The sequence below is a fragment of the Schistocerca americana genome, chromosome 7, assembly GCF_021461395.2.
Source record: "Schistocerca americana isolate TAMUIC-IGC-003095 chromosome 7, iqSchAmer2.1, whole genome shotgun sequence".
Lineage (NCBI taxonomy): Eukaryota > Metazoa > Arthropoda > Insecta > Orthoptera > Acrididae > Schistocerca > Schistocerca americana.
This window is the reverse complement of record NC_060125.1, coordinates 28852035-28871216: the sequence shown is the minus strand read 5'-3', so window position 1 is coordinate 28871216 and position 19182 is coordinate 28852035. Positions and strand designations below refer to the sequence as shown.

The 19182-nt window shown below is 39.3% G+C and overlaps 1 protein-coding gene across 1 annotated transcript in view; it reads left to right on the top strand.

The window, feature by feature from the left end:
* LOC124622236 (molybdenum cofactor biosynthesis protein 1-like) overlaps nt 1–19182 on the top strand; it is a 66674-nt gene that overhangs the window by 33979 nt on the left and 13513 nt on the right. Inside the window, exons 5-6 of the mRNA XM_047147890.1 lie at nt 3490–3635; nt 8523–8608. Coding sequence (XP_047003846.1) covers nt 3490–3635; nt 8523–8608 — 232 coding nt within the window. The remainder of the gene's footprint in view (nt 1–3489; nt 3636–8522; nt 8609–19182) is intronic.

The following is a 19182-nucleotide window of genomic DNA, read 5'->3' as shown; positions in this document are numbered from 1 at the left end:
ACAGAAAGTTGGCTGAAACCAGATGTAAACAGTAATGAAATTCTAAACTCAGATTGGAGTGTATACCGCAGAGACAGGCTGGACAGTGAAGGGGGAGGCATGTTTAAAGCAATAAGAAGTGCAATAGTATCGAAGGAAATTGACGGAGATCCGAAATGTGAAATAATTTGGGTGAAGGTCACGGTTAAAGCAGGCTCAGACATGGTAATGGGATGTCTCTATAGGCCCCCTGGCTCAGCAGCTGTTGTGGCTGAGCACCTGAAGGATAATTTGGAAAATATTTCGAGTAGATTTGCCCAACATGTTATAGTTCTGGGTGGAGATTTTAATTTGCCGGATATAGACTGGGAGACTCAAACTTTCATAACGGGTGGCAGGGACAAAGAATCCAGTGAAATTTTTTAAGAGCTTTATCTGAAAACTACCTTGAGCAGTTAAACAGAGAACCGACTCGTGGCGATAACATATTAGACCTTCTAGTGACAAACAGACCTGAACTATTTGAAACAGTTAACGCAGAACAGGGAATCAGTGATCATAAAGCGGTTACTGCATCGATGATTTCAGCCGTAAATAGAAATATTAAAAAAGGTACGAAGATTTTTCTGGTTAGCAAAAGTGACAAAAATCAGATTTCAGAGTACCTGACGGCTCAACACAAAAGTTTTGTTTTAAGTACAGATAGTGTTGAGGATCAGTGGACAAAGTTCAAAACCATCGTACAATATGCGTCAGATGAGTATGTGCCAAGCAAGATCGTAAGAGATGGAAAAGAGCCAGCGTGGTACAACAACCGAGTTAGAAAACTGCTGCAGAAGCAAAGGGAACTTCACACCAAACATAAACATAGCCAACACCTTGCAGACAAACAAAAATTACGCGAAGCGAAATGTAATGTGAGGAGGGCCATGCGAGAGGCGTTAAATGAATTCGAAAGTAAAGTTCTATGTACTGACTTGGCAGAAAATCCTAAGAAATTTTGCTCCTATGTCAAAGCGGTAGGTGAATCAGAACAAAATGTCCAGACACTCTGTGACCAAAAAGGTACTGAAACAGAGGATGATGGACTAAAGGCCGAAATACTAAATGTCTTTTTCCAAAGCTGTTTCACAGAGGAAGACTGCACTGTAGTTCCTTCTCTAGATTGTCGCACAGATGACAAAATGGTAGATATTGAAATAGATGACAGAGGGATAGAGAAACAATTAAAATCACTCAAAAGAGGAAAGGCCGCTGGACCTGATGGGATACCAGTTCAATATTACACAGAGTATGCGAAGGAACTTGCCCCCATTATTGCAGCAGTGTACCGTAGGTCTCTACAAGATCGTAGCGTTCCAAAGAATTGGAAAAGGGCACAGGTCATCCCCGTTTTCAAGAAGGGACGTCGAACATATGTGCAGAACTATAGACCTATATCTCTAACGTCGATCAGTTGTAGAATTTTAGAACATGTATTATGTTCGAGTATTATGACTTTTCTGTAAACTAGAAATCTACTCTGTAGGAATCAGCATGGGTTTCGAAAAAGACGATCGTGTGAAACCCAGCTCGCGCTATTCGTCCACGAGACTCAGAGGGCCTTAGACACGGGTTCCCAGGTAGATGCTGTGTTTCTTGACTTCTGCAAGGCGTTCGATACAGTTCCCCACAATCGTTTAATGAACAATTTAAGAGCATATGGACTGTCAGACCAATTATGTGATTGGATTGAAGAGTTGCTAGATAACAGAATGCAGCATGTCATTCTCAATGGAGAGAAGTCTTCCGAAGTAAGAGTAATTTCAGGTGTACTGCAGGGGAGTGTCGTAGGACTGTTGCTATTCACAATATACATAAATGACATTGTGAATGAAATCGGAAGTTCACTGAGGCTTTTTGCAGATGATGCTGTGGTATATCAAGAGGTTGCAACAATGGTAAATTGTACTGAAATGCAGGATGATCTGCAGCGAATTGATGCATGGTTTAGGGAATGGCAATTGAATCTCAATGTAGACAAGTGTAATGTGCTGCGAATACATAGAAAGAAAGATCCCATATCATTTAGCTACAATATAACAGGTCAGCAATTGGAAGCAGTTAATTCCATAAATTATCTGGGAGTATGCATTAGGAGTGATTTAAAATGGAATGATCATATAAAGTTGATCGTGGGTAAATCAGATGCCAGACTGAGGTTCATTGGAAGAATCCTAAGGAAATGCAATCCGAAAACAAAGGAATTAGGTTACAGTACACTTGTTCGCCCACTGTTTGAATACTGCTCAGCAGTGTGGGATCCGTACCAGATAGGGTTGATAGAAGAGATAGAGAAGATCCAACAGAGAGCAGCATGCTTCGTTATAGGATCATTTAGTAATCATGAAAGCATTACGGAGATGTTAGATAAACTCCAGTGGAAGACTCTGCGGGAGAGACGCTCAGTAGCTCTGTACGGGCTTTTGTTGAAGTTTCGAGAACATACCTTCACCGAGGAGTCAAGCAGTATACTGCTCCCTCTTACGTATATCTCGCGAAGAGACGATGAGAATAAAATGAGAGAGATTAGAGCCCGCACATAGGCATACCAACAATCCTTCTTTCCACGAACAATACGAGACTGGAATAGAAGGGAGAACTAATAGAGGTACTCAAGGTAGCCTACACCGTCAGGTGGCTTGAGGAGTATGGATGTAGATGTAGATGTAGACCAAAAAATGTATTTCTTGTAATGAAGACACTAAAGTGGGGGTCAGTCATGCTGTTATTGCTTTTAATGATGGCAACATTGGTAGCGTGAAAGCGCTACAACATATGGGAATTAATTCTGGAGCAAACTGCATCAGAGAATTTGAATGGATGGACAAGGTTTGCAATGGTAAAGCACTGTATGCAGCACAGTTGGCCACTACGGAGTCCAGAAAGAAGAAAACAAGAAAAAACTTAAAAAAGGTCAAGAGGATGATATGCAGTATGGTGCAGGGTGCTTCTGAGTGACTAAAAATAAAATGTTAAGCATATATTGAGTTACTTTAAAAACTCTTCTTGAAAATTTAGATTTTCTCTTGCATTTTTCCCTAAATCTCAGAAACTACTTCGAGTAGCGAATTAAAATTTTCAGGGAGTAATAACATACGTATTCTGAGTCTTCTGAACTAAAAGAAGAACATAATATTGTGCATAAATAAAATTATTTAGAATAACATACAAAAAAGTACACAAAATTTTAACTGTGTAATTAAAAAATTGCATTTCCAAAAGCAGTGGCTGAAATGCAATTATTGTAAGACTCAGAACATATAGTTTAATGTCCTGTAAAAGTTTCTTGTCAATGGCTACAGTTGTTCCTGAAATACGGGGAAGTTAAGTCACCAAATTTAACATTGTCAGGATAGGGCGTTCAAACTCCCCTTAATGCACATTTTCTCCTTCCTCCACTTGGTGAGCAACACATTTATAGTATTTACACAACAGCAGTAGCTATTTTCTTACAATTTCTTTTTGCAGGCATGCCATGTCCCGGGCTTCAAGGGACGTGTGGGATTTATTACCTCAATGAGTGAACACTTCTGTGGCACGTGCAACCGTTTACAGATAACAGCTGATGGCAATTTGGAGGTGTGTCTCTTTGGGTATTCAGAGATATCTCTCAGGTGAGTGATGAAACATAGAATAATCATGTCCAAGTGAAAATTCATGCGAGGAAACCATAAAATTACTAGAAGACTGACAGAGTGATCAGTATTTTACCTTCAGGAGGTGAAATTCCAAAACTTCTTATAGACACATTCGTTCCTCTTGTCCTCACATTAGTCATGGAGTCCGAGTGACCTTTGAGACCTTCAGAAACTTATCCCTCTTTCCTCTCTCATGAAGGAACTGATAGTTCCAAATGCTGAGTATAGAATAATACTTTCAAACTGTTTGCCATGCACATTAGGTATGTGGTTGGTATATGGAAGAGATAAACTGCAGTTAAATCCAGCAGGTATGAAATGAGTAATCTTTTCTTGAAGTTTTCAGCTTGCACCCTCCTCCCTCCCAGACATACAAACCAGATACCTCTAGCTAAATAATTTGTGAGTATATATAATTTGCCTCTGTCAACATCATGTTACACTAACCTATTTGTGAGATTAAATTAAAGGAAAGTAATCAGAACTGGAAATTATGTAAAGACATTTTTGGCTATGTCCCTGTGTTGTATTAAAGTTAACACAGTATTTCTGTCCATGTGATGGTAACTATGATTCGCCAGCCACCGTTGCCGAGCGGTTCTAGGTGCTTCAGTCCAGAACTGCGCGACTGCTACGGTCGCAGGTTTGAATCCTGCCTTGGCTCAGATGTTAAGTCCCATAGTGCCCAGAGCCATTTCAACTGTGATTCATGATTATCAGAGTCTATATGTTCCAAATAAAAATTGGAACTTCATGTGTATAAATGTACAAATTATTAGACAATGGGACCAACAACTGACACTTTTAAATTGATGACTAGACTAAGACTTGGCGATAAGTTTGTTTCAGGACATGGTAAGGGGGGTGAGGGGTGGGAAGAATCAGCTCTCTCTTTGTGAGCATACCAGAAATCCTTTATCAACCGAAGGTAAAATAAGATATAAAAATACAGGGTCAAACAATTAATTTAAGTATCTTAAATACCAAATGACTAATAAAATTGGAAGCTAAGAAAAGTAAGTTCATAGTAAGTAGGGTGAAACACAGGGGGCTGCAACATATTGCCATTGTTGTTTGACTTGTCTATCAAAGAAAAAAGAAATGGATCAAAACAAAATAAAAGTGAGAATGGAAATGTATCAGAAGCAAATAGGAATAAGCAAGGAACATATTCTTTAATTAAAAAAAAAAAAAAAAAAAAAAAAAAAAAAGACATGTGAGGCAGATGTTCCTACAATTTTATGTTCAAAGCACAGCAGCCTGTGAAAGCAAAATATTTATGACATTGAAAAAAGAAAATCAGTGAGTGAAAAGTGTGTGTAGGTGAATTGTGGTGAAAGACTGGATATTGGAACTTCTGTTATGCTGCCCAGTATTAGTTGACTTGGTAGTAAAGGAGCAAGTTTGCAAGGGCGGATAACTGTTTGGCTACGTAAAATAGAGTGGGAGTATGGAAAAGCTAGTCCAAGATAGGATGAAAAAGATAACAGCAACTTAAAAAATGAACCCCATGAACCCCATTCCCATCTAGTGAATGCAGTGGTTGACAATATCTTGTGACATTCACCTATAAGGCTCAAACAATAATTGCTAAATAAAAATACAAAATGTTGACAAGACTGTATCTAAGCTGTCACTCTCTTTTGAAACAAGGGTGTTTAAACCAACAAACATGCAGGAAAGCAGGGACAACTCACACACTAGAGAAGGATGGGCAGTATCACTGAAGGAGTGAGCATGAACCGTGTGGAATATGTGTGGTACAAGTAAAAAAAAAAAAAAAAAAAAAAAAAAAGAGTAATGATAGTAAAATTCCAATCCCGGGAGCGGAAAGACTTACCTTAGGGGGAAAAAGGACAGGTATACACTCGCACACACGCACATATCCATCCACACATACAGACACAAGCAGATATATATATGTCTGCTTGTGTCTTTATGTGTGGATGGATATGTGCGAGTGTATACCTGTCCTTTTTTCCCCTTAAGGTAAGTCTTTCCACTCCCGGGATTGGAATGACTCCTTACCCTCTCCCTTAAAACCCACTTCCTTTCGTCTTCCCCTCTCCTTCCCTCTTTCCTGATGAGGCAACAGTTTGTTGCGAAAGCTTGAATTTTGTGTGTATGTTTGTGTTTGTTTGTGTGTCTATCGACCTGCCAGCGCTTTCGTTCGGTAAGTCACCTCATCTTTATTTTTATATATAGAAGTTTATTATTTTATTTACCGGTCTTGCAGTTTCCTTGATTTCTTGCAAAGTACAGTACAATGAAAACCTACCATATTGCATAACAAGTAGATGAGTATAAACTTCAGAATAGCATCATCGCCATTAAATGACCTATGTTTTCTTTACTAACAAGAGAAGGGACAGAAGCAATAAACACAAAAGCAGAACTGCTTTTGCTTGATTACAGCAGGGACAATAATTTTTAACATCTACATTTACAACAGATCATATTTACAAAATGTTTTCGAAATTTGCTCTGTTTGCTCAAATGAAAGTATTGCACTGCTCAATCATTCATTTACACTCAACCCCGACTGCTGCACATGCTGTGGGGTGTGTCATCTGGTTATGTCATATGTTCAGTGTTTCTCACCAATTTTTGGGGTATTTTGAAATGTACAAAAAGGAAAATAAAGAAAGTTATCACATTTTGCTGCACATTACCTGCGTCACAGAAAAATAATGCATACAAATCTTCTCAGATTTGCCACTGAATAACTTTGTCCAAGCCTCACAATATTTCACCAACACAACTGTTCGTCATCTTCAGGTAGTGGTGGGTCCTGTCATCACTGCTGCAAGATGTGGGTGGTGATATTCGCACAGCAGAATTGAAATTTGTCAGGCTAGAAGCAGGAGTACGAATGTGTGGACAGGCACTCCCAGTTGGATGTAAATGCCATTCATAGTAGCCTTCTGCTTATGTGTTGTGGGCAATGACTGCACTTCTGGACACTCGTGTGGTTAAGAGCTGAATTAACTCTCTGCAAGGTACTGCATCAGGTCATACATCGGAGGATCTGGTTTCTACTGTTTTAATTTCATGGCAGTCAGTGCTGGATTCTGGGCAGTGCTTAGTCAAAATTCCATATTCCTGTTGGTAAGATTGCCCACCGTATGGATACATGCCTCATTCTTAAAAACACAGTCCTAGAGTGATGATGCTGAGGATACAATTTCAGTCCTCTTGGGAAACGTGTGGTGCCCTGTATTCAGGCAGTGCTCTGCTACCATTAATTTACTGGGTGGCATTTTTGTCAGCGCTGTTGAACACAGTGTTCTTGCACAATGTGAGGTGTCTGCCCTATATAAGGTTTCCCATAATGGCATCAGATCTTATATATGATCTGTGTTTTCTAAGGTCAAGATTGTCTTTAACTGAACACAAACAATTCCTTAGTTTTGCTGGTAGATGAAAAACACACTTGATTCTGTTTCTCTTAGCGATTCTTTTAATTTTGAAAACATGCCACTGAAATATGGCAAGAAAGCCATTTGCAGTGCTTGTCTAAGTATCTTCATTTACATCCCTACACTGAACTTGCTTTGCTCAGAACACATTGCAAATCTGTTTACAAGAATAAACATTCTGCTGGAACACTGTTCTTAGGTGTTACAGTTCACCAGGCAGACTGTCGGTATCTGAAATCACGTGTGCTCTATGTGCCAGGGAGTGTAAGACACTACCACATTGTGCAGGGTGACGGCAACTTTTGGACCTCAAATATAACTCTGCGTGTATCAGTTTGCAGTAGAGACTAAGCCCCAGTGCTATGTCAGCTTTTCTTCTAACCGTGACATCCAGGAATGGTAAGCTGCTATCTTTTTGTACTTCCACAGTGAACTGAATATTCAGATGGAGCGAGTGCAAATGCTGCAGGGACATAGGTAGTGTCTGTATTATGTGGGCCACACCACAAATGTCTCTTCAGCATTCTGCCAGAAGGAGGAATGTTGGATATTTACTAAGGGAAATAGAGGATCTCCCATGGGAACACTGTCCACTTGATTAAAGTAGTTGGTGTTACATAAGAAATAGGATGAGGTATGCACATGTTTAAACAGCATCACAATTTCTTTCTCAAACTTGCTGCTAATAACCTCTAATGAGGGCTGCAGGGGCACTTTTGTAAGTAATGATATAACATTTGAGCTAACTAAAAGATCTGAAAGTTCTAGTTTAAGCATCTTCAGGTATTCTATGAAATCCTCTGAATTCTAAATATGATGGTCATAGTCATCCACATGATAAATTTCAAAGCTGTCACGTGGAAATTGCCAGTTGCATCTTGCAGCAGTGATGGTGGAAATCACCACCACCTGAAGATGCCAAAACGTTGTGTCACTGAAATATTGAGGGAGGGACTTGCATAATGTTATCTGGTGGGGAACCCAAAGTGTTTTTGCAACAGATCTATTAGGCAAGCCTGAAAAGTCACATATACTCCAAGCATTAAGTACCTGCTATAAAATGGTCACATTAGTGAGCTTGGCAATTAATTAAGAGTTTATCAATAAATTTGGCTTCATTTTGCAAGAAATTGTGCTGTGTTCCAGTACTCCCTCTTCAACAAAACTAATGTCAGTTTCTGCTCCACCTCTTCAGCCCGAGATCCTATGTATACTCTTGAGCATTTGTGTAAGATACCTGTTTATTTATAAAAATAAAAGTAACTTCTATCATGACTTTCCCATTCTTGTCCAGTGGGTTTGTTATCCTGCTGTTGCCTACTGCAGACTACAAGATTACTGTTGAAGATTTCTGCAAAGTTTTTCTTCCTTTTTAGTGTACCAACATTTCACTGTGTGGTAATTGCCTGGTACTGTTTAACGGGTGTTTTAACTGTTGTTTCAGAGATGCAATACGAAGCAAATGCAGTGAGGATGACTTGCTTGCCATGATTGGGGCAGCAGTGAGAAGAAAGAAGAAACAACATGGAGGTAAGATACATTACAGCAAATGTAACTCTGTAGATAGAAAGAAAATTTCTGCTTAACAAGTCATAGCAAACATAAGAGCAAAATAGAATGAAAAGCAACAGTGATAGAACCTGTGTTTTTTGTGTAAACTTGGATTTAATTTTTTATTTAGTGTTCATTCTGATTAATGCCCATTGGTCAACAGTATATTTCAGCCCTAGAATTTGGTTCTGCAAGGTCCACCAGATAACCATATATGGCTGTTGTAACTCCTTTATTGGACTTCAGAAGTTTTCCAGCAACAAATCTTTTTTTTTTTCTTTCTTTCTTTCTTTTTTTTTCTTTTTTAAAAAAAAGCTAAAATGCAGAAAACATCATAAAGCAAACACTCACAGAAAAGCATCAGTGTCCTTGAAACAATGGAAACTCCAGTAGGAATATCAACAATGTTGGAAAAGACAGATTACTACTTACTGATGAAGGCTGTGGCTGAAAGCTTTATGTAAGTGTCTTTTAATTCTTCCCATCTGCAGCCTAAGGTATCTTCTTTATGGTAAGTAACAGTCTGTCTTTTCCTTCATTATTCATTAGTGTTCTTTTTTTTTTATTGCTGTTTAGCAAGCATCGTGTGGTATATAAGGGATGTGAATAGTGTCAGATGTTGAATCATCACTCTGGAGGATATGAAGGTGCTGCATATTGGTGTGAGACAGCATTATCTGATGAGAGTTTGAAAGAAACCTCATTGTGGATGTCCATTTCGTCCCCTGGTTAAACCTTGCAACATCTGTATTTTTGGAGTATTTGGATCTGACAGTGGCCTGATGTTGGAAAGTAAGGGCTTACTCATCATCAATGTTCCAGTTGACTACATCAGACCACTACAAGGGAGCATCACTGTGTAGTGTACTGAGTACATTGTAACCTGTTCACGTCTGTGACTGCCATCTGACAACAAGTACAGTAAACTCTCGTGCAGCTACACTTTTGGCTAGCTAGATTGACACTTGACAAGTTTCAATTTGCGTGCACCTGGAGCCAAGCATTTGCTGGTGTTTTTTGGCAATCTACTGCTAATCAGTGCACTGGTGCGTGTCAAAAGTCCAAGTATCGTCAATTCGTGCGTGTGTTGGTTGAAGCTCTAGTGCGTTTCTTATTCGTATTGCATGGTTTCATGCCACTGCCATCTATTGGAACTCCTTGGAAGTACAGTACATACAGTATTGTTCTATGGAGCGCAACGTAGGCCTGTCGAAACTGACAATTAGAGTGCGCCGCCTAACTCTTTCCACTTGTTGTCGGTACATCAAAGCTGAGTGTTTAACAGTGAACGTACAACACCCTGTTGTGTTGCCACGTGGGCTTGGGTAGAACAGAGGAAATGGCATAGATGTATCGAATGCTTTCATTTGATGGCTGCCACAGCCTGGTTTCAAAAATCAAAGGTTTGTCTAGTGCATCTCGAGTGTTGTCAAGTTGTGCATTTGTGTGTTTCTGATTTGAGGTTTTGTGCTCCCACTATGTGCCTTAAAGTGTCCAGAGATAAAAGGGGCCAAAAACCATAAAGGACTCAGTCGAGTGTCTGTAAAAAGAACACTGAACGTGACTACGGGCACGTAACATAAAATGAATGTGATCTTGTTGGAAAAAGAGCATCACACTTTGCAGAGAATTGATGCTGGTGAGCCACCCACAAAAGTTGCTGCAGAGTAGGAGTACAATTACTGATCGGAAGACAAATCGATCAGGAATTGAAAAATTTTTGTTCCAGCCAAGCATTGGGCAGCGCAGTGAAATCTTGAAAAACAGTGAGAAAAGGTGCACATCCTCAGTTAGAAGAGGCATTATTTTTGTGGCACGAATAAATAAGAGCCAAAGGTGTGTCAGTTTCAGGTCCTCTAATTTGTCAAAATGAGCTAATGAGCTGATAGAAGGAAAGAAGCAAGAATTCCTCGGAAGTAATGGCTGGCAGGATCATTTCAAGAAGCAGCATGGCATCCATGAAATTGCCATCAGTGCCAAATCATTATCTGGGGATGAAGCTGCTATGCTGATTTTAAGAAGAAACTGCACACAATCATTGACAAAGGAGGTTATACTGACAATCAACTTTACAAATGTGATGAAACTGGGTTGAATTACAAAATGCTGCCAACGAAAACCCTTGCCTCTAAAGAAGAAGAAATGGCTTCCAGATACAAAAAAATCAAAGAAAGATTTACTGTCCTCGCTTGCAGTAATGCCACTGGCAATCATAAACTGTGTCTTACTTTAATTGGCAAATCCAAAACACCAAGAGCATTTAGACACCAACCAACCAGCTTTCCCACTGAGGTACACGAATCAGTCTTAAGGCATGTATGAACAGTGCCGTGCCATCTTCAGAGAGTGGTTCCAGGCAGAGTTTGTTTCAGCTGTAGTAAATTACATGGAAGGAAAAGGACTTCCTTGAAAAGCGCTACTTCTTGTGGACAATGCTCCTTCTCACCCAGGTGATCTGCAAGATGGGGATATCAAAGTTGTATTTCTTCCACAAAATGTCACATCTCTATGTCAACCGATGGACCAAGGTATTCTTGAGGCGATGGAAAAACATTACAGACACAAGATGCTGGAATACTTAATAGGTGTGATTGATGCTGCAGATGATTTTGTGGAAGCTCTTAAAAAAATTGATGTTTTAAGTGTCATTCATTGATTGCTGAAGCTTGGAATCTAATTCCTCCAGTTCCTCTTGTTAGGTCTTGGAAAAAACTCTTAGATCGTAAGGCAACCTAAGTGGTGGGAAGGAGGAGACAACACCGAAACTCAAGCTGACATAATTTTGGTGAATTTACTGGAGAAGCTGGTTGTAAAGACACACACTTCGAAGACATTGAAGAGTGGATGGAAAATGGCATTTTTTCATGTGACTGAGGATGAAATCGTCCAAATTGTGACCGATCATAAAGCGTTAGAAGACTATGTTTCTGATGATGAATCAGAGAAAAATATTCCTCACACATTCTGTTACGAAGTGATCCAAACTGCCCTGGAGTACATCAGCCAACAGGAGGAGACGATTTATCCTGAAATAGTTTGATTTCAACGTTGGAGATGTATTGTTGCAGCAATAGTTTCTCAAGCAAAAAAAAAAAAGAAAAAAAGGCATTCGTGACTTCGTTACCAAAAAATAAACTCTAATGAAGCATCCTAGAACTTCTATGTCCATAACTTAAAAAGTTTTTTTTTTTTTTTTTTTTTTTTTTTTTTTTACTTTTCTTGAAAGTTCCTCTGGACAGACTTTTCGTTCCTTTGAGTAATCTCTAGATTTGTTTCATAATTTTGTTCAGTAGTTTATTTTTTATTCAAAAGAGTAGGTAATAAAATTAAAACTCCTGTTTTTTCCTGCTGCCAAATAAGGGAGATTTTTTCTGTAAGAATGCAAAATAAACGAGCTTTGTTATACAGCATTTAAAAACTTTGAGTTTTCAATCATAGTTTGGTGCCTTTTTAACATGTCAACACAATTTTTTCAGTAAAAAAGTGTAGGGTTATTTGCAACCATATCAGTACTGTTTTACATACCCTACGCACGTTTTACGATCGTATTTCACAATATTGACGCAATTTGGAGTGTTCACATGTGAAAACAGGGGGACTTTGATTTATCTGGAATTTTCGTTATCGGAACTGACCACCGTCCTGATCATTTCGGATAAACAGGAGTTCACTGTAATAGTCTCCTTGCAACGTGCTGTGTCATACAGCTAGGAGCAGCCAGACTATGGAATTGCCGTCCTGCGCATAGGCTGCCATTAACACCCAAGCAAATGACTGCATGTGAAGTGGTGCCATGATCAAGAAGTACGGACTGCTAATGAATGGCGTCACATCTTTAAAATCAAAAACATCTAGTGGGTATGATGAAATATCAACAAAGTTAATTAAAGAATGTGATTCTGAGCTAAGTAACATATTAAGCTATCTGTGTAACCAGTCGTTTATCAGTGGAATATTTCCCGAATGGCTGAAATATGCTGAAGTTAAGCCACTGTTTAAGAAGGGAGATAAAGAAATAGCATCAAATTTCCGTCCAATTTCACTGTTGCCAGCATTCTCAAAAATTTTCGAAAAAGTAATGTACAGTCGTCTTTATAACCATCTTATCTCAAATAACATGCTGTCAAAGTCACAGTTTGGATTTCTAAAAGGTTCTGATATTGAGAAGGCTATCTACACTTACAGTGAAAATGTACTTAATTCATTAGACAAAAAATTGCAGGCAACTGGTATATTTTGTGATCTGTCAAAGGCATTTGACAGTGTAAATCACAATATCCTTTTAAGTAAACTAGAATATTATAGTGTAACAGGAAATGCTGCAAAATGGTTCAAATCTTATATCTCTGGCAGGAAACAAAGGGTGTTATTAGGAAAGAGACATGTATCAAGCTATCAGGCATCATCCAACTGGAAACTAATTACATGTGGGGTCCCACAAGGTTCCATTTTGGGGCCCTTACTTTTTCTTGTGTATATCAATGACCTTTCATCAGTAACATTACCAGATGCCAAGTTTGTTTTGTTTGCTGATGATACAAACATTGCAATAAATAGCAAATCAAGTGTAGTCTTAGAAAGATCAGCCAATAAAATATTTGTAGACATTAATCACTGGTTCCTAGCCAATTCTTTGTCACTAAACTTTGAAAAAACACACTACATGCAGTTCAGAACTTGTAAGGGGTGTCCCAAGAGTATATGTCTAACATATGATGACAAGAAGATAGAAGAAGTGGACGGTGTTAAATTCTTGGGATTACAGCTTGATAATAAATTCAACTGGGAGGAGCACACCACAGAACTGATGAAGCGTCTTAACAAATCTCTGTTTGCAATGCGAATTTTGTCAGACATAGGGGATATAAAAATGAAAAAGCTGGCATACTATGCTTACTTTCATTCCATAATGTCATATGGGATTATTTTCTGGGGTAATTCATCAAGCCAAGCTAAAGTTTTCCGGGCACAAAAACGTGCAGTAAGAATTATATGTGGTGTGAACTCAAGAACATCCTGCAGAAGCCTGTTTAGGGAACTAGGGATACTAACTACAGCTTCCCAATATATTTATTCCTTAATGAAATTTGTCATTAAAAATATATCACTTTTTCAAACCAACAGCTCAATTCATGGAATCAATACTAGAAATAAGAATAATCTTCACAAGGATTTAAAGTCACTTAGTCTTGTACAAAAAGGTGTGCATTATTCAGGAACACACATTTTCAATAACTTGCCAGCAGCCATAAAAAGCTTAACAACCAATGAAATTCAGTTTAAGAGAAGCCTAAAGGATTTATTGGTGGCCAACTCCTTCTACTCCATTGATGAATTTCTGAGGAAAACCAACTGATTTGTATATAAGTACAACATAACTTCTGCACAATTTCAGTGCAGTAATGTGTTCACTGAAAATTTGTGTGTGTGTGTGTGTGTGTGTGTGTAAGTATAATCTAACTTCTGCACCATTTCAGTGCAGTAATGTGTTCATTGTAAATAAGTATTACAGTAGTTGTATTACATGTTTCTTACCTTATAAATAAATATAAAACTTTTTTATTTTAAATTCAGTGCAATAGTATTTGTAAAATGACTCTTAGTGTTCATTAAAAAATGACGATCATTCCACTTGGGACCTGTGGAATGGTACATTAGCTTATTTGTTTTAGTTTAAATATTTGTCATGTATTGTTGTTTTTCTGACATGTTCCACATCCTGGAGGACCTCCTCACTATGGATCAATTGGAATGAAAGTAAATCTAATCTAATCTAATCTAATCTAACATTATGTTCACTGATGAGTCCCAGTCCTGCACTGCTCCAAATGACTATCGTGGAGAAGTTTGACAGTGACCCGGGGAGATGGGGAGAGGTCCCATTCTTCCACATTTTGGGGGGGGTGGGTCACAAAGGAGTCCCATGGTGTGGGAGCCATTGGGTATGACTTCAGGTCACGGCTTGTAATGGCCGTGGGAACTCTGATGGTACAGCAGTGTGTAATAGTATTGTGGTGCTATTTTTCAACAGGCCGGTGCTTGTCCACATGTAGTATGTGTCTCTTTAAATTGTCTGTGTGATGTTGATATACTCCTGTGGCCAGCAAAATCCCCGTATCTGTCCCCGATATAACATTATGGGACCAACATGGACGTCAACTCCATCCCACTGCCTGTATCCATGATTGCAATGTCCAGTTACAACAGTTGTGGATCACCTTTCTCAGGAGGGTATGCAGCAGCTTTACGACATCCTCCCGCACTGTCCAGGCCAGACAGGGTGCATTGCTGTATTGATAAGTGGGCTCAAACTGATAAGTTCTGTGTAAATTTGACTCTGTTTTGTTATCACTGAAATAACATCACATACCCTCTAAATTAGCTATGTTTCAATTTGTTTTCTCCCCACCTTCTGAGTGTCTCACTTTTTTTCAAGCAGTGTAATTTAAGACAGACATAAGAATATGAAAATGGGATGGCATATCACATTGCTATTCAACTATGCCCCTAAGAAAATTGTAAGATAATGGAGAAGAGCAGGTGCACTATTACACTGACTAGAACGTAAACTTAAAGATAGAATTATATTGTGTAACCTATACCGATGACATAATACTAATTGACAAAGACATCACTGATATGCTAAAGCAATTTGAAATATTAAGGGAGCAAGCTAGGAAAATTGGACTACTAATTTCACCTGGAGAAAAAATTCTTGGCTGATACCAAAATGGCACTGGGTGAACTTATATAGGCAATGACATAGTATTCGGTGTTAAATAGTTTAAATAATTTGGTGAAAAAGACCACTGAACATCATAATGAAAAGAAGGCCATAGAATCCAGACTTCAGAAAGTACAAACTGTCTCTCAGTTAACTAAAAGTATTTTTCCTGGAACTCTAAAATCTAACATTGTACAACAGTGATCAAATTAGAATTTCTTTATGCATGAGAGAGACTCTTTGTCCAACACAAGACATGAAAACAGCAAACTGAATTAGAAGAATGTAAAATTGTAGTAAAAATCTTAGGTCCAAGAATAAAGGATGGGATACATCACACAGAACCCAGTGTGAAATCTCCAGGCAAATTCCTAAAAGCTCTTGTTACAATGTGTCTCCAAGGAATCCAACTTGTGGGACATACAGAAAGAATGTATCCAAACAGGCAGCTCATTGGATTCCCACATACTTGAAAAATAAGATCCTACTGATGAAAACAAACAGGAAGAGACCTTAAGAAATTGGAATCACCACATTTACAGTATTCTGATGTAGTGATGAGTCACACAGAGTGCAGTTTCGCAGTAGCTTGATCGATGCTTGTACTTGTGTATGTAGTATATGCAAGTGTGTACAGCGTCTCTTCTGGTGTACTCACGATATGCTAATTTAGTGGCCGAGCAGTAAACCGGATCCCTACTCGGTTCCAGTGTGCTGTGCTAATTATTCTTCTTCACTTGACATTTATGCTTGGAGCTGCAAGAGAGGCCATTTTCCAGATAATGCCACAAAAACAACAAATTCTCAGATATCAGTTTAACTTACACGCTTCAACATCATAGACAACATTTCACATTAATATGTTGCAGAACACTAGATTAGTGTTAAAATTGCCAGAGTAAACATTGTTCTCCATGTGACAGATTGTCAAAAGATGTCCAAAATCGATAAATTTTATATCTCTGCACAGAGAAGCAGCTGGTTGCTCATTGTCATCTGTGGTGCTAATCAATGGGTTGAGCTCGTTGCTGGCACAGCGCCACCTCAGAGTAAGTGGCCCCTCATCCCAGCAGGTGTCAATGTTTAAACACCCGTATAGCTCCCAAGACTTACTGCGTCTGTGGATAACTCCATCTCTGCACAGAACTTCCCACATTTCCCACACAGTGGGCCCTCGTGTCTCTTACACACAATAAATCTTCAAACTTATTTCATTGGCTAAGTTAAATTTCGAGTGTGATGTGCTATTTCGTAAAAAATAGCAAAAGGTAGACATGGATGTTATTGTGACTCTTTCCTAAGGCAACATTTGTGTATTACACTTGTAGAAGTGCACTGCAACATAAAACAGTAGACCGTAAGTTCAAACAATGGAAACTCCAGGTTGGAATATCAGCAGTGTAGGAAAAGATAGAGTGCTAATTACCATAAAGATGGCACGTTAAAATGCAGACAGGCACAGTTAAGACACTTACACATAAGCTTTTGGCCACAACCTTCATCAGAAAAAGAAATAGAAATACACACCATTCATTCACACAAGCAAGCACACCTCACACACACATGACCGCCAACTCCGACAGCTCAGACCAGAATGCTAGTCTGTAAGTTTGCTACACAATAAAATAATTATTCTGAGCTACAAGAAAAATGGATTCAAAGAACTAAACAGCTTGAAGAAAAAAAAGGGAAGCTCCCTGAAGCAACGTAGTTTCACGAGTGTGCATACCAGTGGTAAATTATGAGAGTCGCAACTCTCTGAAATGGATACAAAGGCCACCAGATTGCATTAGCTTTGTTTGTGTCTCGGATTGTTACCAAGAATGGTAGGAGCTATAAGAGATGTGAAGAGTGTAAGATGTTGAGTGATCCCTGTGAAGGACATAGATGCCCTGTACTTCTGTGAGTCAGCATTATCAGCACGCAACAAAATTTGAAGGGGCCTAATTGGGTGTCTCCATTTGCCAGGCTGATTGAATTATGCAATATGCAGATTTGTGAGTCATTCAGATGTGGTAGTGGCCCCATGTTGGACTGCTTGGGAACGTAAGGGTGGTGTGCTTGTCAGCAAGCTTCCGGTTTACCGTGTCTGACGAGCCCATGGGAGAATTGCTGTAATGTACGCCGAGCACATAGTAACCCTTTCACACCTGCACCTGTCATGTGACCAGCAGTGAGACATTCTGCAAGACCCGCGATGACAGTTGTCAGTGAGTATGACAATGACATAGGGAGAGGGCGTGTGGGGCAGCATCGGATATGACTTCAGGTCACTCTGACAGCACAGCAGTATGTCATGGACATCCTACATCCTCATTTGCTACCTCCATGTCCAACGGAGTTACAAGAGACAGACCAGTGAAAACATATCCAGTTGTTGACTCACAAAACGGTTTTGAGCTGTGACGCATGTAGTCTTAAGTGAATCATTCATACAAAAAGAAAAGAAGAAGAAGCTAAAGTCAGAATGTGAAAAAATTGGAGAATGGAATAGATATTTGAAGACTTCACACTTGAAACTCCCAGTTTTCCTACTGTGAAAGTGCCTTTGTGACCGTATGCATTTCACTGACAATAAACTTTTTTTTTCCCCCTGGGTCTTGGCTCCAAATTTTTCATCCACTTGAGTCAGAATACTTGCATTGTATTTGTGAGGTATTGTTTCAGTCTTGCAAGCTAATCTAAAATAGAAATCCCTTTTGCATCCTAGAAAACAATGACCACTCTTTCTCTCCGATTAAGTCACCTTGGCTATTTTTGTGCAACTGCTGTTTCATTTCATCCACGGGAACAGATTGGTGCATAGAATCAGTTGTGTGTCAGATTGTCCCAAATTGTTTTTCACATTAGGTTGTAGTCAGGCTTCAACAGACATGCCACTCACTTTCTGGTATGGCCACGGCATCAAATGTTTTGCACATCTTTTTAATTACTGATCTTGCAATATCACACTGTGTTCTTTCTCAGCATTTTCATATTTGATTGTAATTCTAGGAAGTTGTTCATGAGTCATCTTACAGAGACATATGCTACATATGAATTCAGCCACCCATTCCTTAACTGTTGACTATGAAGGAACTCCCCCCATGAACCATGGACCTTGCCATTGGTGGGGAGGCTTGCGTGCCTCAGCGAGACAGATGGCCGTACCGTAGGTGCAACCACAACGGAGGGGTATCTGTTGAGAGGCCAGACAAACATGTGGTTCCTGAAGAGGGGCAGCAGCCTTTTCAGTAGTTGCAGGGGCAACAGTCTGGATGATTGACTGATCTGGCCTTGTAACATTAACCAAAACGGCCTTGCTGTGCTGGTACTGCGAACGGCTGAAAGCAAGGGGAAACTACAGCCGTAATTTTTCCCGAGTACATGCAGCTCTACAACTTGACTAGAAGAAGAGATCGGTTGGTAGGACATGTTTTGAGGCATCAAGGGATCACAAATTTAGCATTGGAGGGCAGCGTGGAGGGTAAAAATCGTAGAGGGAGACCAAGAGATGAATACACTAAGCAGATTCAGAAGGGTGTAGGTTGCAGTAGGTACTGGGAGATGAAGAAGCTTGCACAGGATAGAGTAGCATGGAGAGCTGCATCAAACCAGTCTCAGGACTGAAGACCACAACAACAACAACATGAAGGAACTGACTCCTAATAAGTAAGATGATGCCTGTAGAAAAGTACAACAAAACAGTAATCTCAAAAAAGGACAGGATAGACAGTACATTCTGTAGGACATATTAAAAGTGATTGGTAAAAGAGACTTGGTGTGTTAAATGCAGCTTTTGGTTACATGATAATTGAACTGGATAGATAAACAATCTACTTGCTAAGTG